This window comes from Leucoraja erinacea, chromosome 24 (assembly GCF_028641065.1).
Source record: "Leucoraja erinacea ecotype New England chromosome 24, Leri_hhj_1, whole genome shotgun sequence".
Lineage (NCBI taxonomy): Eukaryota > Metazoa > Chordata > Chondrichthyes > Rajiformes > Rajidae > Leucoraja > Leucoraja erinaceus.
In genome coordinates this window covers 1262447-1284648 of record NC_073400.1, presented here as the reverse complement: position 1 = coordinate 1284648, position 22202 = coordinate 1262447, and the positions used below count along the sequence as shown (strand labels likewise).

Sequence of the window (22202 nt, the reverse complement as noted above, 5' to 3'; positions counted from 1 at the left end):
CACTGACCCTCTGGCTCGAGCCACATTGTAAGGGCTGGGGAACTGTGTGTCAGGATGATTCAAAGTGTTTGTAATTGACAGGTTGAGGCGATGTTTTAATGTGGGTGGGAAGCAATAACAACATTAATCTGCAGGACCGGCACATTCTCATTCACCACGCAATACCAGGTATTGACTTAAAGGGCACAGTCTCCATGGCAACGTCTTTGGCAAGTCCACCCTTCCTTGGGGTGAGTTGGCAGCCATTGTGAGCTCCGTGCAACACTGTTGTCACGAGCAGCAGTGAGGTTCCTTCCACACCACTCGTGTAGCTGTGCCCTGCCTCTGCAGACCAGACGGCAACGTGTTGGATGGTTACATTCACACTGGGATACAAGGGCAGGACTCTCTCTCTCTCTCGACAGCCACGACACGCCCATTCCTCACAGCCCCGGGAAACAGACGGAATTTCCACCAACGTTTTATCCCATCAAAGGAAAGGAAACTTCCAAATTTAGCTTTGAGGCTCTGGAAGAAATATGTGGTTGTAGTGTATGCTCTGTAGTGACTGTAGTGTATGCTTCGTAGTGACTGTAGTGTATGCTCTGTAGTGAGTGGCAAGTACTGCAAAACTGCATGCTTTTTTTAAATCAAAAGTTTTTGTGCAAGTTATTTACAAACCTATGAACTGCTAAAACATCAACCTATGACCAGTACCATCAAAACATTAGCCTAACATCAACTCCAAAACAGCTAAGCATCAGATTACTGCGTTACCATCCTGATCCAGGGATATGGGCCAAACGCAGGCAGGTAGGACTAGTGTAGATGGGGTAAGTTGGGCTGAAGGGCCTGTTTCTGTGCTGTGTGACTCTTATGATTAAATGCGCTGGGATGCCATGAAGCTTTGAAGGGCACTTTACCAAAACGAGGCTTCTGTCTTTATCTGCTGCTTACACCTCATGCACATCTCCCATCACGTCTATTCTTGATGGTCTCTGACCAACTCCCAGCCTCGGATACCCATACAATGACCCAATATTTATCTGTCTTAATTTTCCCCAAATCCCACACATCCACCACCTGGGGTTTGCTGGTCCCTCTTGCTTCTCATGCAGTGACTATAATGTTCCCTTTGTGTCCACATCCCTCCATGACCTGCTCCAGCCTCCACATCCCTGGAACCTCAGCTCCAGTAACGCCAGCGGATGGACTTTAATCCCTGACCACTGGCTATTGTGCCTTCAGTTGCCAAGGCCTTAAGCTCTTTAATTCCCTCCAGAAACACTTCCGTCTCTATACTTCTCTCCTTTAAGGGGCTCCTTAAAGCCACTTTTCTTTCCCGCCATCGATCCCGCCCTGCAGATTGCTGTCAAACTCTCTGATAATGACTACAGAGGTCCTACTTGTTAAATATTACAACTTCAGCTTCAAGCTTTGGAGCAAAACACCAAGACTCGAGCTCACTTTTAATAGACAGATGCCGATCGTGCCAAATGAGTGCGGCCATGAATATAATAAACCTTCTTCCTGTGGCTCGTGAATTTGCCACAGTGGCGGAACGTTAAGATGTGGGATCGGAAAGAATTCCAGGTATTGAGGGGGGGAAGGAGGCTGCCTCGAACCTGGGCCAATCAGTGGCTTAGTGCTGAGATCTCCCGTTGACTCTGAGCTTTGTGATCCTTGCTCTGGCTCGCACTAAAACCACTGGAGTCTGCAACGAGAGAGTACGAGCGAGCGGCCTGTTAGAAATTACATCCAGACCAAAGGCGTCCCGAGATGCACGTGACTAAGTGTAACACATGTTTCCAAGCGTATCCCAGCTGCTGGTGCCGAAAGCTAGCCAGAGACACGGCGTGTTCCTACTCTGTTCCTCTTCACCGACAGGCTCCACAGTTTGTCAGCGTTATGACTCAGCAGAATTAAAATCAGCCCTTTTGGGCTGGAGCAAGTGTGAGATGTTCTCCAGATTACACCCCCCCCCCCCACCCAGGCTTTATGGTCAAGATATGAAGATATGGCTATTAATTTATTTGAGATAGACTCAAAGTGCTGGAGTTACTCAGCAGTTTAGGCACCATCTCTGGTGGGGGTAATCATTAATTAATTGTTTTGGTCTATTATGTCAAAGAGTAGTGTGTTTAAGCTGCTGCAGGTAATAGCCCTGTCCCACGGTACGAGTTCATTCCACGAGTTCTCCCGGGTTTGCCCTGATTCGAACTCGGAGATTTACGGTAATGGCCACTCGTCGGTACTCGGGGCTCTCATGGACATTTTTCATCATGTTGAAAAATCTTCACGAGTCTTCCCGTGCTTACCTGCCGTTAGCGAGTCTTCCAGAGTACCTGCCGTTAGCGTTACGAGCGGCTAAGAGACGTCCCCGAGCTCCGACGTACCCGCTACGTTCATTCTCCGTCCTTACCACGAGTTTCATTTTTTTTTTAAACTCGGGAGAGCTCTTGGAATGAACTCGTACCATGGGACAGGGCTATTAAACACTACACTCTAGAATCTTGAAGAGCCAAGAGTTTTTTAATTATCATATGTGTCAACATTGCAAGAACGCAGACACTAAACCACAAGGTGCTGGAGCAACTTCACGGGTCAGACAGCATCTCAGGAGAATAGGAGACATTTCCAGTTGGGGCCCTTCTGACTGTCTGAAGAAGATTCCTGACCCGAAATGTTGTCTATCCATGGTCTGCAGAGATGCTGCCTCCCATAATTCAACAGAACAATGAAATGTTTGCCTGCTGCAGCTTAACAGACCTATAGTCCATGTTAAATGGCAGGTTGGTTCAAGAAGCTGTTAGCTTACACCACCTGTGATTCAGCCAGTAACAGTGGTGTTATTGGTGAGTTTATAGATGGCATTGGAGCTGTGCTCAGCCCCACAGTCGTGGGCGTAAAGAGAGGACCATGCACACAGCCCTGAGGTATCCCGGTGTTGATGGCCAGTGAGCAGGAGATGTTGGCACAGACATACGCTGATTGAGATCCGGCAATGAGGAAGCCAAGGATCCAGTTGCCAAGGGAGGTACAGAGGCCCTGGTCTTGGAGGCTGCTGATAAGTTTAGTGGGCATGTGAGTGTTAAACTGACTGTAGTCGATGAACAGCAGTCTGCAGCAAAGATCCTACAGCGAGCAAGATAGATCACGCGACGAAAAAGACGTAGTACGGTCATGGGCAGATTCACGGGTAATTTTCGGCCCCATTTCCGTAACCGGCTTCCGTCTCCGCACCAATAGGATACCATAGGATACTACTGCAGAGACGGAACCTGCTTATGGAAACATCCTCGTAAAAATACAAGTTATTTGGCATCAATCTTCTCCTCATTTCCAGAATTATAATTTATAAACACAAACTGTTCCCCCACAACGTTGAATACACTGTGAGTCGGGTCAGGTCGGGTTACTGAAATGGATGAAAAAACGGCCCACGTTCCGCTCCGTTGCGTACTACACATCAGCCCATTGCATTTAGAAGGAGAGGTCTATCTTGCTTGCTATATAATCTTTGGTCTGCAGTATGTGTGATCCTGATGGTCCAGACTCGAAAGGAGAGCCAGTGAGACAACGTCTACTGTCGACCTGAAGCAGATCCAAGTCGTTTCTGAGGCAAGAGATGATGTAAGCCATAACCAAGCTCTCAAAAAGCACTTTATTGGGGTGGATGCAAGTGCTGTCAGACTGGCAGGTCACTGTGCTTTCCTTAGGCATTGGTATAATAGATGCCATTTGAAGCTCTGTCGCATTTAGAGCTGCATTGGGGCATTGAAACTGGGTGTGTTTCACTGTGTAATTTCTCCATCTTTATTTTGCAGGTGAACGTCCTGGTGATGGGAACACTGAAAACATTTGGGATTTTCTTTGTGACGCTGCAGGATGTCTTCGGAGCTTCCTCGGAGCAGATCAGCTGGGTTGGGTCCATCATGTCCAGCCTCCGTCTCTCCGCAGGTAACCATCCCTGCAACCTGGTGTGGTCAGTCTCAACAAGGAGAGGGGTGAATTTTGCAGTAATTAGAAACATAGAAAAATAGGTGCAGGAGTAGGCCATTCAATATGATTTTGGCTGATCTAAATTCAGTACTCTGTTCCTGCTTTTTCCCCATATCCCTTGATTCCTCTTTAAGGTGTAGTTTGATGCATTCCTGATTAGTAAGGGTGGTGGTGGTTTGGGGAGAAGGCAGGAGAATGAGGTTGAGAGGGAGAGATAGATCAGCCATGATTGAATGGAGGAGTAGACTTGTTGGGCCGAGTGGCCTTATTCTGCTCCTATCACTTATGATCTTATGTTGGCACGGTCACTCAGACCAACCGCCGAGCGGCTGGTGTAGGTGATGGAAGATGCCAGAGTGATCAGTAGATGGGGCCCCTGAGCCAGAGAGGGACAGGGAGCAGGGCACTGCCTTGATACTGCTACACCTTGACCCAGCGTCACTGGGTGATACTCATCTGGGTATCCATCACTGAATGTCCATAACGTTTGTCTTTGTGTGACATATATAGAGTCATAGAGCTGTACAGCACAGAAACAGGCCCTTCAACCCACCTTCTCCATGTTGACCAGTTGGCATACTGGGCTGGTCCTATTTACCTGCATTTAACTAATAGCCCTCCTGTCCATATCTGTCTAAATTACTTTTTAAAAATCATAGTTGTATCCGCTCCAATAGCCTCCTCTGGCAGCTCATTTTTCCTGGTATGGATTACCCCCCTCTGGTGCCCCTGAGATCCTTAATTCTCTCCCCTCTCTCCCTATAACACAAGCCCACTTAAGCCTATGCCCTCTAGTTTTAGAATCCTCTATTCTGGTAAAAAGACTCAGCATTCATTTTATCCATGAGGGAAGACCTGATAGAAGTATATAAAATTATGAGCGGCAGAGAGAGATAGGCCAGACAGTCAGACCTTGTCCCAGTGTGGACAAGTCAAAAACAGGGGGGTGTAGCTTTAAGGCGAGAGAGACAAAGTTTAAAGGATATGTGCGGGCACGTGTTTTACACACAGAGAGGTGAGTTCCTGGAACACACAGGTGGAGGCAGATACGATAGTGGTGTTTAAGAGGGTTTTGGATAGGCACCTGGATATGGAGGGTTTATAGATCGCGTCCAGGCAAAGTAGATTAACTATATTTTGGCCCAGAATGTGTGTACCGATGGGCCTGATCCTGTGCTGTATTATCCCATGTTCTATGTTTGGTCTTTGGACATTGGGAAGACCAACATTTCTTAATTGCTTTCAAGCAAACACAAAGCTGTTATAATTGCTTCACACAGTTGTTAATGTATGTCAGACCAGACATTCAGCAAGAGCATATTGGGTTTTCTGGGGATAAATGATCTTGGGACAGTCAGAGGTGACCGTGGCTGACAAGGGAAGTTAGGGAATGGAATAAAACTAAATGAAAAGGTGCATAACATAGCAAAGAATAGCGGGAAGCCAGAGGAATGGGAAACTTTCAAAGGACAACAGAAGGTAACAAAAAAGGGCAATATTAGGTGAAAAGATGAAGTACGAGGGTGAGCTGTGCATGAATATAAGGAAGGATAGTAAAAGCTTCTTTAGGTATGTTAAGAAAAAAACATTAGTAAAGATAAATGTGGGTCCCTTGAAGGGGTCCAAGAAGAATAGCAGAAACAGGTGAAATTATTATGGGGAACAAGGAAATGGCAGAAAGGTTGAACAGGTGCAGAAACATCAGTATCCATGTTCTCCAGAGATGCTGCCTGCCTCGCTGAGTTACCCCGGCACTTCCATGTTCTCCAGAGACGCTGCCTGCCTCGCTGAGTTACCCCAGCACTTTGTGTCCATTGTGTATTAACCAGCACCTGTGGTACGAGGGATGTATTGTCGAGAAAGAAGTACAGTGAATGTTTGACTTTCTCTGTCCAGGTCCGATTGCCTCAGTGGCCTGTGGGAAGCTGGGCGATCGATGGACTTCGATTCTGGGGGCTGTCCTAGTGTGCTTTGGATTTCTCATTAGCATCCTGGCCACCAACGTGGTCTTCCTGTACGTGTCTCTGGGCGGCATTGTAGGTAAGACATCTTCATTCTGCTCAGGCACGTTTCTATATGTGACATAAACCTTCAGGGTTTTGTCTGTAACCAGAGAGTATCTCAAGTCCTTCATGGGCCTCACGGAGTGCCATGTAAAACACACTGATTACAAACAATGCACTATTTTAACACATAAGTGAAATCAATATTTAATGTATAATGTGTGACTATTCCCTTGTGTGAATGGCCAGTAACTTCCTATGACAACATTTAAATTAGTGTTAAATTTAAATTTAAAGTTTGTTTTTAAATCATGGATTTTTTTTAAATTAATTCTCTGTGAATCTGAGCTTTAAGTACATTAAAGAAAAGTTGCTAAGCATAGAACAAGCTGGCTGGAATTTAAAAAGTGCTGCAATTCATCCTAGATGAAACTTGGGGAGACATGGTCGAAATGTATAAGATTATGAGAGGCATAGATAGGGTGCAACCTTTCCCCAAGGTGGGAATGTCATCGACTAGAGGCTATACTTTTCAGGTGATGGAGGCAAAGTTTAAACCTGTGCAGAGTAAGCATTTTGTACAGAGAGTGGTGGGAATCTAGAACGTGCTGCCTCGGTGAGGCAGGCATGGTCGTGGTCTTTGGATAGGTAGATGGATAGGCAGGTAATGGTGGAATATGCATCACATGCAAGTGGAGAAATTGTGTGCCAAAGGGCCTGTTACTGTTCTATGGTCTATGGTCAACGATGTTGATCTTTGGCCATTTTGTAATCGACCCGTGAGCGGATGTGAAGTGAAGGGTGGGAGCTACGGAGAAGTAGGATGTCATTTCATGCAACATGGTGCAGGAGGGATTCTTGTGCTATACCTGTATCCGGCTTCACTCCGATAGGCACAGGCACAAAATAAAAGCGTCTGAGTAAAGCAACATCCAGGGTAGAGGTATAGCCCAAAATAACACAAAATCCCCTCCTGCAATGGGTAACAGTCGTGGGCCAGAGTGCAACTGTACCATTGGCAGAGGCTCAACAAAGATGCTGCCTTACCTGCTGAATTACTCCAGCACTTTGTGTCTTTTTTTTTGCAAACCAGCATCTGCAGTTCCTAGTTTCTACAAATAGTGCAGGTGCTGTGAATCTGAAATGATGACCAAGAACACTGGAGCATCCCATGGACTTGCATGGGAAGATGTTGAAGGTGGGAAAGGAGTTGGGATGATTGGGACTTGAACCAGGGGATCGTGGAGGGAATCTGAACACAAGGAACTGCAGATGCTGGTTTACAAAAAACAGCACAGTGCTGGAGTAACTCAGCGAGTCGGGCACATCTCTGGGTAGAAAGAATGGGTGACGTTTTGAGTCGAGACCCTTCTTCAGACTCAGGTGAGAGGTAGATTAGAGATATGGACGGGTAAGGTGAAAACAACAGTTCAAAGTAGACGTTGATCAAAGAAATGTAGAACGGTTCATTGGTAGCTGTGGGGAAGATGACAACGAGGCATACTGCAGTCAGTAAAATTAATCAGGTGGACAGTGAAACTGATCGAACTAGTGTGGGTAACGGACTGAGAGAGATAAGCAAGGGTTATTTGAAGTTAGATAAGTCAATACCGCTGGGGTGTAAGCTGCCTAAGTGAAATATGAGGTGCTGTTCCTCCAATTTGCATTGGGCCTCACTCTGACAATGGAGGAGGCCCAGGGCAGAAAGGTCAGATTGGGAGGGGGAGTTAATATGTTTTGCAACCAAGAGATCAGGTAGGTTTAGGCGGAGTAGGTGGTGGTGTTCAGCGACATGATCGGCGAGCCTACGCTTGGTCTCGCCGATGTATAGGAATCCACATCTGGAACAAATGGATACAGCAGATGAGGTTGGAGGAGGTGCAGGTGAACCTCTGCCTCACCTGGTAAGACTGTTGGGATCCTTGAATGGTGGCGAGTGATGAATTATAGGGACAGGTGCTTGGGGGGAGGGGAGGGGGGGGGGGGGGGGGCAAGCGAGTTAACGAGGGAGTTGTGGAGGAAACGTTGTTGAGGCAGAAATATAGGAAGTGGAATGTGCCCCTTGTCCTTGCAGGGTTGAACAACCTGTCAGTCATAAATGAGGAAAATCATCCATTGATGAAAAAGGAAGGAGTGTACAGCGATGCAGTTGCCATGGAGATGGAGGAACTGGGAGATCAATAGAAAATCCTTATACAGTGAGAGGCTTATGTCATCAGTCACTGTCAGAGACAACTGCCTCTCAATTGTCTTTCCCTGAATGAAGATAGAGAAGTAGATGAAACAATGCCAAAGATAGACACAAAAAGCTGGAGTAACTCAGCGGGTCAGGCAGCATCTCTGGAGAGAAAGAATAGGTGACATTTCAGCAAATTGCTCATGGACTGTGTGAAAACCAGGGAAGAGTGGAAGGTCGATTTAATAGTAAGATTAAACGAGAACTTACCAGTTTGAAGTTTGATCTTGATTTTATGAGGAGTTCCGATGAGCGATTACGTGAAGAAGGGCCGTCCGTCTGCGTGCGCGTCAATCTTCAAAGCAGCGGTGTTAAATCACAGATAAAAAGAAGACCTGAGAATAGTAAGATTGAAGAAACTAAAACTTCCATGTGACCTTGATAGTATGAGGGTGGGAGCGGTGGGCACGTAATCGCTCATCGTAACTCATCATAAAATCAAGATCAAACTTCAAACTGGTAAGTTCTCCTTTAATCTTACTATTTTACTTCGGAGTCACGTGAGTGACTACGTGAAGATTTCAAAGCTCTGTGATTTTACGCCGGTTACGAATCCAGGTGTCACACACTGAATGGATTGACCATGGATGCGTGTAATCATTAAAGCATTCAGACATTACATAGTTAAGTAAAGACACTGATGCTTTAAATGAAAGAAAACGTTTTTTTTTAAATAGTTACCCCTCCAAACCTTGGAGGGAAACTAGGGAACAGAACTTAAAATGGTACGTGCAAACACCCCCGGTCCGGTTATGGGTTTGTTATATAACCGGTGGACCGTTCATTCATTCGTCCATCCTGCAGCCACTAGGATGACGTCAAGGGGCACGTCCATAGCTCTTACTGCCGATGTAGATGCAGCCCTGGTGGAGTGACATTTAACTATATAAATGTTCACTCCTGGTACCGCCATAACCTCCTTTGACCACCTGGAGATGGTTTGAGTTGACACCTGCTGGTGTTGTTTTTTTATGGCTGTTGAGGACCGATTGTTCTGAGCCTCTGAGGTTCTCCGTAACTCTCAGACAGTGGTGCTAGTATGTTACCACACACACAACCGTTGGTCCTCTGGATATGCCAAGAACTGGATCTTCATCCTTGGCATTCTTGGCCTGCTCTTTTTTATCAGGTTCCTGATTATGAATGTTATGTTGTTCATATTGGTGGTCATGTAGTCCAACTGTAGCTTTTGCAGTGTCTGGACTCTTTGTGCTGTTCATAGTGCCATCAGCATACCACCTTCAGGGTTAGTTATAGGCGGTCCCCACTGTCGAAGTAGGGTTAGTACCACGCTCACATCCCATGTGGCCGTCTACCTTGGCCTTGGAGGTATTAAATTGTAAATTCCCTTCATGAATTTTGTTGTAAAGGGGTGCGTTCCTATCGACCCGTGCCCTGCTTCCGGCATCAGATAGGAGGAGAATGCGCCTCTGGCACTATAGATTGCACTATAACTTTGTTTATGGTTATAGTACAGAGTTGATAGGAACTCCAAGACATTCGTTATCCGAATTGTGTTGTATTTGTTCGGACAGTCCTATGCCTTGAAATGGCCTCGTCAGAATCTGCAGACCAACAAGTTAATACGTTCATGTAGTGGATGATTGCTCCCTGTAACTGGGTTCACTAGGAGATCCCTGCTCTTGGGTACAGCCATAACTGGCTGGACTATAATTCCCAAATTTTCCCGTCTTGCTTGATTTTTGTCAAGCATCGGTTTGTGAGACAAATTGGCGGAAAGCATACATAAACATACCTCCCCAATTGAGGGAGAAAGCATCCACTGCATTTGCTCCTGGATCCAGCTCTCGGGACACATATCTGGGTAACTGATGGTTTAGTCTAGATGCAAACAGATCAATATCTGGTATGCCAAATCGTGAGTTATTTCATTAAATACTGCCCGATTCAACATCCATTCTGTGTTGTTATTAAACATTCGTGATCCACCGTGTTATATCTACCTGGTAGATAGACCGCTGTAACCCAAATATTCCTCTCGATACACCAGTGACAAATGAGGTTCGACAATCTGTCGCAAGATACAGATTTTACACCACCCTTGTGATTGATATATGCCACCGCTGTGGTGTTATCAATCTGAATTTGAACAAGCACAAGTTGCATGTTGCTACAGAAAACCTTGAATCCATATTGTGCTCCCAACAATTCTGGGTAATTGATTCCATGTGTTGGGGAATTACTGACTCCTGCTCATTCCATCTGCCTCCACAGCTCTAGACTGTGTTTGTGGCTCCCCATCCTTAGCTGCTTGCATTGGAATGAAGAACCACCAATGGCTTTCGAGCAAGATATCCCTTGAGCTGTCTTACGTTCGTTATCCACCATAGTTATTCAACAATGGCCTCTGCTGGCAATCCATAGTTTTGCCAATTTGGCCTGCATGGAATCTGAGTGTTCGTTCCTTTGCTCGCTGTAAATTTTGGTAATGCAAAGGCCCGTACGTACTGCTGGAAATGCAGCTACTATTTGCCAATTACACTCGCTGTTTGCCTGATAGATGGCTAGTATTTGACTATCGGGTCATAGCAGGCTTACTCCAATCTTGTTGTTTGCCCCTAGGCAAAGTCACCAAAATATTTAGTGTTTGATAGTAAATCCTAGGTAATCAATTACCCTTGTAGGTGTCAATTTTGATTTAACTGGATGGATGAGGTAACCAAGTCTTTCAAACAGGATTTTGGTTTGCTGTGAGTGATGCTTCTGCCAATTCTTGGTGACTCCAAACTGAAAAAGTCCTCCAAATATGCCATAACTATGTGTTCTGAGACCTTTGTAGACCCAGAATTGGTTTCCGTGGTTTAGTCAATAGTCTAGGAGCTGATGTCAACCCATTTGGCAGAGCCATGCCATCCAGTTAAACTTCAAATATCTCCTGTTCTTAATGAATAGACACCGAATAGTATGCATCTTTGAGGTCGATGCATGCCATGTGACCATTTTATAGGAAGCTCCTATAAAACAGTTGTTAGACCGTAACAAAAATTTACTGTTCTGAAAGTCTGTACTGCACAAATCAGTTAAACCTGGATGAAGTGACATCCTCCATCTGTCACCTGTCCTGAAAGGCAATCCTGCCCATAATACTGGGCCTGCCTTGAAGACAACTCCGGTCCGAGTTCCAAGTCTGCTTGGAACCTATGTATGTTGTGCAGTAAAAATAATCACATGTTATTATCTGTTTTTTAAAACCAGATCTGAAATTCATGTTATTGTCATTTTGAACAAAAACACAAGAGTAAATTACCAACATGTAACTGGTTCACAATCCCTTGTTTCAGTAAACCCAGACCCACCTACCTCCATGGCTACCAGTGGTCTAGTGGTAAGCCCAAAGGCCCCTGATGCGGGTTCCTTTTCTCTTCTTGATTGGGAGTAGGACTGGTAGGGAGTGTGGATTCCATGTTTCTCCTGACCTCTGCTTGAGTCCGTCTGAAAAACCTCATCATACTGAGCCTGCCTTCCCTTGCCGGCACTTGTAGCATTGCCAACTGCTGGCTCTTGAGGCCATATGCATGTGCTTCAGTATGTTCATACTTTAAATTCGAGATCAGTTACCTACTGATCACTCGCACTCCCCTCCACTGAGAGTGAGATTTGTAGGCAGCCCTGAAAACAGGTGCTACCGCAGGCCCCTGAGGATACCTGCGCTGACATGGCACCTCCAGCGGACCTAAATGAGATTCTTCCTTTGGGTCAGACTGAAACTGACCGTGGTTGCTCCTCTCCTCAGATCAGGAGACATTTGTGCAGCCCTGAAACAGGTGCCGCTGCCTGCGGGTTCTCCATAATACCCGGGCTGTCAATTAGCTAGATCTCCATCCAGGGAAGCACCCAGTGGAACCTGGATGATTACAGAAGTACTTCTTTTCTTTTGTTTGTATGGAAGCTTATTATTCATTTTATGTAAAGCACTTTGGTGTCAATGCGAGTTGACTTAAACAGTGCTATATAAGTAAAACTTACCTACTTACTTCCTTTCTTCTGCTTGTCCCTGGGAAGGTTTCCCCCCCTGTTCTTTTGTACTCTGATTCAGAGTGGTTTCTTCCATATGTACTTCCCCCTCCAATAGGGATGACATTGGGCTGCCCCATGTGCGAGACTGCTGGCACGGCTTGCGGTGGGCCCGTGTTGATACTGCTCCCTCCTTCAGAGCAGATAATTGTTGGGAGAGTCGTCCTCCGACGCTCTCCGTTGATGGAGGGTATCCCTTTTCCCCGGACTCATCTGAGTCAACGGGTTTGTTAGACTTGCGGGTGGTATTACATCCCGCAGGACCACCACGGAGCTCCTCTTCCTGTACCAAGCCTCCTGCCAATTCTGCTGCTGCCGACACTAATGTCGTGAACAAGACCGTTGCCCGCTACTGGAAATGCTGCGGCCTTCGGCAGCCAACTTCCCCGCGGACCGTCTCCTCGACATCTGGGCTCTGAAACTACAAAAAGCTTCAAGCCCGAAAGAAACGCAGGTAAGTAATTCAACTTTCCTTACCTGCCCATCCCGACGGCTGGGAGGACACAGTGCCTGCCAGTCCGCCTTGCGCATTGCGTTCAGACATAAAGACGTGCACGCAGACGGACAGCCCTTCTTCACGTAGTCAATCACGTGATTCCGAAGTAAAATCTTTCATTTTACAAAGAGCAAGAAATGAATCGTCAACGAACTGAAAGACGACCTCAATTGGAATTAAATAAATTAAAACAAGAAAAAAAAGCCCAAACTAGTTGGGAAAACGTCTCTCACAGATGCCCCCAGCTGGAGATACTTGCAGCATTCTCTGTCATTGTTCCAGATTGATGGCACCTGCACTATTTGTAGAAGCGAGGATGTGCAGTGTTGGTTGGGTTTAGTTTATTGTTACCGAGGTACTGTGACAAGCTTTTGTTGCGTGCCATTGATGGTTTACAAAAAAAGACACACAGTGTTGGAGTAACTCAGTAGCTTAGGCAGCATCGTTGGAGAACATAGAGTGAAGAAGGGTCTCGACTCGAAACATCGCCTGTCCATGTTTTCCAGAGATGCTGTCTGTGCCGCTGAGTTACTCCAGCACTCTGTGTCTTTTTTTAACCTGCGCTATTTGCAATAAGGATTTCCCATTGTCCATGAAAAGTAACGACCCACTTCAGTTCTCTGAGCAATACTTACAGGTTTAGTTTAAAGATACAGCACAGAAACAGGTCCTCGGGCCCACCGAGTCTGTGCTGACCAGTGATCGCTACCCGGACGTGGCGTCGAAGAACGAGAAGCCGAAGCAAAGAAGTGGAAGCCAAATAACCGAATGGAAATGAAGCCGAAACGCCAACTAACCAAAAGGCTGCGTTGCCTAAAAGAAAACTCACAGAATGGCCGCTCTGCCGAAAAGCCAAATAACGGACATGACGTCGCCGGACTTGTCAGCGATTGTTCCAAGCCCCCGCGTCCATCACATCACTGGCCGATCGAGACGGGAGGGTTGGAGTCATTTTCCCACACAAACCATTGGTGACTGGGCACTCTGAACCCGAGCACCAAGTTGTAAGCGGCTGAAGGAGCGCATCCCTCGGGACAGCCCCCACACTCCGGCTGTTGGTGGAACAGAGGTGTGGGACAGGCTGGTCCCTCCGCCCACCCAGGGTCACTGACCGCGATGCACCGCCATCGGACCCCCAACCCCACACCGGGGGGATTCACCCCGACCCCCGACCCCCCCAGACCCCAACCCCCACCGGGTGATTCACCCCCCCCCCCCCGACCCCCAGACCCCAACCCCCACACCAGGGTGAATCACGACCCCCCAGACCCCAAACCCAGGGTGATTCACCCCCCCCCCCCCGACCCCCAGACCCCAACCCCCACACCAGGGTGAATCACGACCCCCAGACCCCAACCCAGGGTGATTCACCCCCCGACCCCCAGACCCCAACCCCCACCGGGTGATTCACCCCCCCCCCCATCCCCCAGACCCCAACTCCCACCGGGTGATTCACCCTGACCCCTGGATCCCGACCCCCACACAGGGTGATTTACCCCCCCCACCCCGGCTGCGGGGACAGACGGCCCGGGGCATTGGCAGCCATGGTAAATCGCTTTTCAAACATGGGGGAGGGGGGACACATAAATTCCCTGGCGGGTTGATGACAAGTGTGTATGACAACAAACAATTATATCTTCTCCCGGCGACGTCATGTCCGTTATTCGACTTTTCGGCTGAGCGGCCTTTCTGTGAGTTTGCTTTTAGGCGACGCAGACTTTCTGTGAGTTTGCTTTTAGGCGTCCCACCCTTTCAGTTAGTTGGCGTTTCGGCTTTGTACGCTTTTGGTTCTTTGGTTTCAGCTTCGTTTCCATTCGGTTATTTGGCTTCCACTTCTTTGCTTCGGCTTCTCGCCCTTCAATGCCACGTCCACACATGCAGGGATCACCCCGCACACTAGCACAATCATACACACTAGGGACACTTTACAATGTTACGGAAGCCAAACATGTATGTCCTTGGACTGTGAGAAGAAACCAAAGCAACCGGATAAAACCCATGTGGTCACGGGGAAAACGTATAAACTCCGTACAGACAGCGTCTGTAATCGGGTTCCAAACGCAGGTGTCTGGCGATGTGAGGCAGCGAGTAGGGGCGCCAACGTGAAGATGTGTAGATGTTGTATTTTTATTTATCATGTGAGAATCATTGGCTGAGTTCCCCCAGCACTCGGTGTTTTACTGAAGTGTGAATGTGTGTTGCAGGGCTTGGCTTTGCTTTCCTCTACCAAGCAGCAACGGTCCTGCACGCTAAATACTTCAGGAAGAGACTGGCCACTGCGTACGCCATCGCCAGGTCAGGAATGGGCCTGACATTCGCTCTTGCCCCCTTCACACAGTTACTGCTGGCAGAGTACGACTGGCAAGGTGAGAATCCCTTCTCCTCACTGGGGCATAAATTCTTTCATGAGTTTTAAGGCATGGCAGTTATCAATAAACATGTGCCTCAGATTAGCTCAGAGTGGTACAGCACTGAAACAGGCCCTTCCGCCCAATGTGCCCACACCGACCAACGTGCCCCATCTACACTAGTCCCACCAGCTTGTATTTGGCCCATATCCCTCCAAGCCTATCCTATCCATGTACCTGTCCAAGTGTTTCTTAAACATTGTGATAGTACCTGCCTCAACTACCTCCTCTGGCAGCTCGTTCCGTACACCCACCACCTTTTGTGTAAATAAAGTTACTCCTCAAGTTCATCTTCCCCCCCCCCCTCACCTTAAACCAGTGATCTCTGATTCCTGAGTCCCCTTCTCTGGGTAATAGACTGTGTATAAATCCAAACTATTCCTCTCATGATCTTATACACCTCTGTAAGATCACCCTTCATGCTCCTGCGCTCCAAGAAATAAAGTCCCAGCCTACAGCTCCCTACAGCTCAGGCGCAAGCTCTCGAGTCCTGACAGCATCCTCATAAATCTTTTCTGTACCCTTTCCAGTTGAACAACATTGATTTAATAACATGTCATTTAATGAGATCAAGGCTGACCAGATCTTTTGCTTCAACTCTACGTATCTTCCACGAACAATTCTAAAGGAGACAATGTGTCTGGAAGTATCTCTAAGCTCCAGGCAGACCAGTCAATGAAGGGCAAGGGCAGTGGCTACACTGCATCAGTCCCAGGTACTATTGAGAAAAAACATTCAGCCAGATGCTGTGAAGAAGGGTCCTGACCTGAAACGCTGTCTGTCCACAGATACCGCCTGGCCCACTGTGTTCCTACAGCACTGTGCATTATGTCCAAGGCCCAGTGTCTGCAGTCGCTAGTGCCACAGTCCCACAGGTGGTAGTCCCACAGGACAGCTAGCTTCACTGGCCCAGATTATAGGGAGCAGGAACGTCCAGAATGTCCCACGTAAACTGATCAGCCTCCCACAGTTGAACAATCAGCCAACATCTACCAGGAGTCTTCATGAGGTTCCTCTGATCTCCCACCAGTTGTTGTGGGCAGTTGCCTGAAACTCTAGGGAAACGTAGTCAGCTGTAACAACTGTCATCTGCTTGTTTCTGGTCAAGTTATTATAGAAGGTGGGGAAGCTAGGGTCATTATTCTCAATGTAGTCTTGACTTGACAACATCAGCAATGGTTAACTGATGTTATTGAACTTAAACATGGGAGTCTCTGTACACATGAAGTCACCAGTAGGCCGGACTCTAAAACACCTGAATGACAGCAAACCTGTGGGATTCAGTAAATACTAACACAAGTGTGTCCCAAGTAGCAAAACTGTGGGGCTATTCTGAAATATTCACTCCACTGTGGTAACTCTGCAAATATTAGCAGATCTCGCAATGTTCTCTGTAAATATTAATATGTGGGGGTTCTCTTAAATATCGTGCTTCTGTGGTAACTCTAAATATTAAGATACCTGTAAATACTAACATCTGTAAAACTCCCTTTGAATATTACCTAATGTGAGGCCCTCCAAATATTAAAGCATTTCCTTTCCTATTTTTCCCTGAATATCACTGCCTCGAAATAGCAAAACACACTTGTGAGGCTTTTTAAAAAATACTACATACAGTTCCTGCAAGGAATAGACTGTTGATGTCCACTTGTTTTGTCTCTACAGGTGCTTTGCTTATTCTGGGAGGGATAATGTTGAATCTTATTGCTACAAGCATGTTATTGAGGCCAATATATCTCCATGAAAACAAACACTTGGATTTGCCCCCCAATGTGAAAACACTCATCAGCCCACAGAACAGTCTGTTTCACAATGGAGCAACCAAGCAGGGCATCTTTGAGAACCATCCGGAAGGTTGCATCATCTCGGCCAACTCCACAGTGAGCCACTTGGCCATTGGTCACCTTGGTGACTTGAAGCACTATGACAGTTGCATTGTGGGCGAGGAGAGTCTGAGCATCAACCCATTACGTAGGGAGATGGAGGCGAGTGTGGGCCATGAGAGCAAAGCCTTTCTGGATAAAGTGATGTTCACGAAATCTCACAGTGACAACGTTGAGTTCTCGGGCAAGGACAACGGATTGCAACGAAAGGAGAAACTCCTGGACTTCACGTTGTTGAAGGATCCTTTCTTTTGTATATACACTTTCTCAGTGATGTTCAGCCAGTTAGCATACTTCATTCCTTACTTCCACCTATCGGCAAGGGCTAAAACCCTGGACATCAATGCAATGGATGCATCCTTCATCATTTCTGTTGCAGGTAAGCTCAGGGTGAAAGACATTGTCTCATTCAATTTCTGATAACAAAAGACAAAGTAACTCAGCGGGATCCTTCTCCAGACTGAAGAAGGGACCTAAGCAGAAACGTCGCCTATCCACAATCTTCAGAGATGCTGCCTGACCGGCTGAGTTACTCCAGCACTTTGTGTCTTTGTTTGTAAAGCAGCATCTGCAGTTCCTTGTGCCTCCATTGACTTTCTGCTGCTGCTCAACGTACCCCTTCACACAATCATACAATGTCCTCTTCAATGCCCAAAACAGTCTGTAATCCCAGGTGTAAAACTTGAATGTGAATGCACTATTCTAACCTCGTTGTAACCTAACGAGAGTGGGGCTTGGTGTCAGCAAATTGTTCAACAGCATCGAGAGGTGGGCTGTTTGTAGACTGAGCCTCACCCTGAAAACCACACACTTCCACAGCACTGGGTTATTTCGGGCGATCACACATCTGAAATGTGCACATCATTTCAATGTTATTTCTATATGTCCCATCAGCATTTGATAATCGGTAATGCAGAACCTGCTTTTCCACGATTCGATCATCTTCAGGTGTGAGACCCTGTGGACTGTTTCCCAACTGAGACTGTGTTCTCGGTGTTGAATCATTTACATAGAAAATAGGTGCAGGAGTAGGCCATTCGGCCCTTTGAGCCTGCACCGCCATTCAATATGATCATGGCTGATCATCCAACTCAGTTATCTGTACCTGCCTTCTCTCAAAACCCCCTGATCCCTTTAGCCACAAGGGCCACATCTACCTCCCTCTTAAATATAGCCAATTAACTGGCCTCAACTACCTTCTGTGGCAGAGAGTTCCAGAGATTCACCACTCTGTGTGAAAAATGTTTTTCTCATCTCGGTCCTAAAGGATTTCCCCTTTATCCTTAAGCTGTGACCCCTTGTCCTGGACTTCCCCAACATCGGGAACAATCTTCTTGCATCTAGCCTGTCCAACCCCTTAAGAATTTTGTACATTTCTATAAGATTTCCCCTCAATCTTCTAAATTCTAGCAAGTACAAGCCGAGTCTATCCAGTCTTTCTTCATATGAAAGTCCTGACATCCCAGGAATCAGTCAGGAAATGCAGCTCCTGACTGAACAGACTGCAGTCCCAGTAGGGTCTGTGTCCCTAGGAGTAGCCCCTCCACCTTCAACGACGAACCAGGGGACATAGAACGTTTTGGTCAGACACGTTATAAGTTTCTGGGCGGCACGGTGGCACAATGGTAGAGTTGCTGCCTCACAGCGTCAGAGACCTGGCTTTGTACCTGACTATGGGTGCTGTCTGTATGGAGTTTGTACATTCTCCCTGTAACCGCATGGGCTTTCTCCGGGTGCTCTGGTTTCCTCCCACACTCCAACGATGTGTGGGTTTGTAGTTTATTTGGGTTTTGTAATTTATCCCTAGTGCATAGGTTAGAACTAATAGACAATAGGTGCAGGAATAGGCCATTCGGCCCTTCGAGCCAGCACCGCCATTCAATGTGATCATGGCTGATCATCCCCAATCAGTACCCCATTCCTGCCTTCTCCCCATATCCCCTGACTCTGCTGTTTTTAAGAGCCCTATCTAGTTCTCTCTTGAAAGTATCCAGAGAACCTGCCTCCACCGCCCTCTGATGTGTACTAGTGATTGTGGTCAGCATGGACCCAGTGGGCCGAAGGGCCTGTTTCCACTTTGTATCTCTAAACTAAACTAAAACCTAAGCCATTCCCACCGGGAATGTGACACTCTCTGTCCTTCATTCTGCTGTGAATGAAGCTCAAAAGCAACAGCAATTATCCAGTGTCCCTACGAGTGAGAAGCATTATTCCCTATTGCTATATTTAAGAGGGAGTTAGATGTGGCCCTTGTGGCTAAGGGGATCAGAGGGTATGGAGAGAAGGCAGGTACGGGATACTGAGTTGGATGATCAGCCATGATCATATTGAATGGCGGTGCAGGCTCGAAGGGTCGAATGGCCTACTCCTGCACCTAATTTCTATGTTTCTATGTTTCCCATTATTCCCATTCTTCCCATTCTGCTCACATGCAATCAAAGGCAGTCAGCCCGTGAGGACTGGAAATGGGAGAGAATTCCCTGGATCTTCAGGCTTTGATCCAGCTAACAGCCAGACCACTTTAATAAGGCAATCGTGGAAGTGATAAAGTCAGACACAGACTGCTGGACTAACTCGGGCAACATCTCTGCAGAACATGGATAGGTGACGTTTTGGGTCGGGATCCTCCTTTAGACAGAAAGGTCACCTATCCATGTTCTGCAGAGATGCTGCCTGAGTTACTCCAGCAGTCTGTGTCTGATTTTATTACTGCTATGACTGTTTTATTCAAGTGTTATGTGTTGCCCGGAACAATAACCTCAATGGAGTAAGTAACTTAACAGTAATTTATGAATTAACTTTGAACACATCAACGTAACTCACATAAAATGACTGCAGATTTTCAGACAGTGTCCACACGTCCCATATCAGCGTGCTCGGGTTAGACGGTGTTTCCAATCAACTGCTCACGTGACCAGCAGGGACGCCAGCATGCAGGCACAGAAGTAACTGTTCGGGATGGTACAGTCTAGATGTTTGGTGGATCAAAGCTTAATCCCAGGAATCCTTGATCCCAGATACGCTGCCTGACCCGCTGAGTTACTGCAGCACTTTGTGTCTTCTTTTATGAACCAGCATCTGCAGTTCCTTGTAACCACATGAGAAATGTCAGTTCCAGTCGGCCGTGGGTATCAGAGGCTGTGTACAATGTTGTCGCCCAAATGCCATCAACCTTGTTTAAAAGGAATGCCCGTGGTGCTCTGCCCTGTCTAATACCACATCATCGGGCATGCCGCCATTGCTGCATCCTGTTTGAAAATGCCATGGCAGCCTGGGGAATTGGTGCAGAGATGGGTGTAGTGAAAACTCATCTGGGGCATTAATGTCCTTGGAGAAGGAAATCTACCATCCCTTATAGGTTCCAACATTGCTGCCTCTGTGACGTGGTCCAGCAAGTCACTTGTTCAAGAGTGACTCCAGACAGAGGTGATACTGGCCCTCCCCGTGACCTCACTGCACCTTGAATGAGGAACAGGTTTGCATTGAGCTTCTGTTTTTCCACTGATTTAAGACCTGACTGTGAGGCTATCGCATCCTCAGGGTACAGAATATCAAGCATATGAATGTGCGAAGTATAAGAAATAAAGTGGATGAGCTTGAGGCTCAGTTAGAAATTGCCAAGTATGATGTTGTGAGAATTACAGAGACATGGCTGCAAGAGGGCCAGGACTGGGAACTGAATATTCAAGGGTATACCTCCTATCTAAAAGACAGGCAGGTGGGCAGAGGGTGTGGGGTAGCTCTGTTGGTGAGGAATGAAATTCTGTCCCTTGCAAGGAGTGACATTGAAACAGATGTTGAGTCAGTATGGATAGAACTAAGGAATTGTAAGGGTAAAAAGACCCTAATGGGACATCTACAGGCTCCCAAACAGTAGCCTGGATATAGGGTGCAAGTTGAATCAGGAGTTAAAATTGGCATGTCATAAAGATAATGCTACGGTTGTTATGGGAGAATTCAACATGCAGGTAGACTGGGAAAATCAGGTTGGTACTGGACCCCAAGAAAGGGACTTTGTAGAGTGCCTCCGTGATGGATTCTTAGAGCAGCTTGTATTGGAGCCAACCAGGGAGAAGGCAATTCTGGATTTAGTGTTGTGTAACAAACCGGATTTGATTAGGGAACTCGAGGTAAGGGAGTCATTATGAAATAGTGACCATAATATGGGACGTTTTAATCTACAATTTGAGAGGGAGAAGGGTAAATCGGAGGTGTCAATGTTACAGTTGAATAAAGGGGACTATGGAGCCATGAGGGAGGAGCTTGCCAAAGTTGACTGGAATGATACCCTAGCAGGGATGTCAGTGGAACAACAATGGCAGGTATTTCTGGGAATAATACAGAAGGTGAAGGATCAGTCCATTCCAAACAGGAAGAAAGATTCCAAGGGGAGTAAGGCGACCGTGGCTGACAAGGGAAGTCACGGACAGTATAAAAATAAAAGAGAAGAAGTACAACGTAGCAAAGATGAGTGGGATACAAGAGGATTGGGTGATGTTTAAAGAGCAACAGAAGATAACTAAAAAGACAATACGGGGAGAAAAGGAGGTACGAAGGTAAGCTAGCTAAGAATATAAAGCAGAAACTTATTTACGTATGTGAAGAGGAAAAAATTAGTTAAGACCAAAATTGTAACCTTGAAGACTGAAAAGGGTGAATTTATTATGGGGAACCTGGAAATGGCAGATGAGTTGAACAGGTACTTTGGATCCATCTTCACTAAGGAGGACACAAACAATCTTCCTGATATAGTAGTGGCCAGCGGATCTGTGGTGACAGAGGAACTGAAGGAAAACCACATTAGGCAGGAAATGGTGTTGGGTAGACTGATGGGACTGAAGGCTGATAAATCCCCTGGGCCGGCAATGACAAGTGGGATACCACAAGGCTCGGTGCTGGGACCGCAGCTATTTACAATGTATATTAATGATTTAGATGAAGGGATTACAAGTAACATTAGCAAATTTGCAGATGACACAAAGCTGGGTGGCAGTGTGAACTGTGAGGAGGATGCTATGAGAATGCAGGGTGACTTGGACAGGTTGGGTGAGTGGGCAGATGCAGTTTAATATGGATAAATGTGAGGTTATCCACTTTGATAGCAAAAACAGGAAGGAAGATTATTATCTAAATTAGTTAGGAATAGGGGAAGTACAACGG

At 46.7% G+C, this 22202-nt stretch overlaps 1 protein-coding gene across 2 annotated transcripts in view; it reads left to right on the top strand.

The window, feature by feature from the left end:
• slc16a4 (solute carrier family 16 member 4) overlaps nucleotides 1-22202 on the top strand; it is a 94546-nt gene that overhangs the window by 47250 nt on the left and 25094 nt on the right. For both annotated transcript variants that reach the window (XM_055654366.1, XM_055654367.1), the window contains 4 exons: nucleotides 3807-3939; nucleotides 5878-6021; nucleotides 14956-15117; nucleotides 16825-17421. In XM_055654366.1, the coding sequence (XP_055510341.1) occupies nucleotides 3807-3939; nucleotides 5878-6021; nucleotides 14956-15117; nucleotides 16825-17421 (1036 nt within the window). The remainder of the gene's footprint in view (nucleotides 1-3806; nucleotides 3940-5877; nucleotides 6022-14955; nucleotides 15118-16824; nucleotides 17422-22202) is intronic.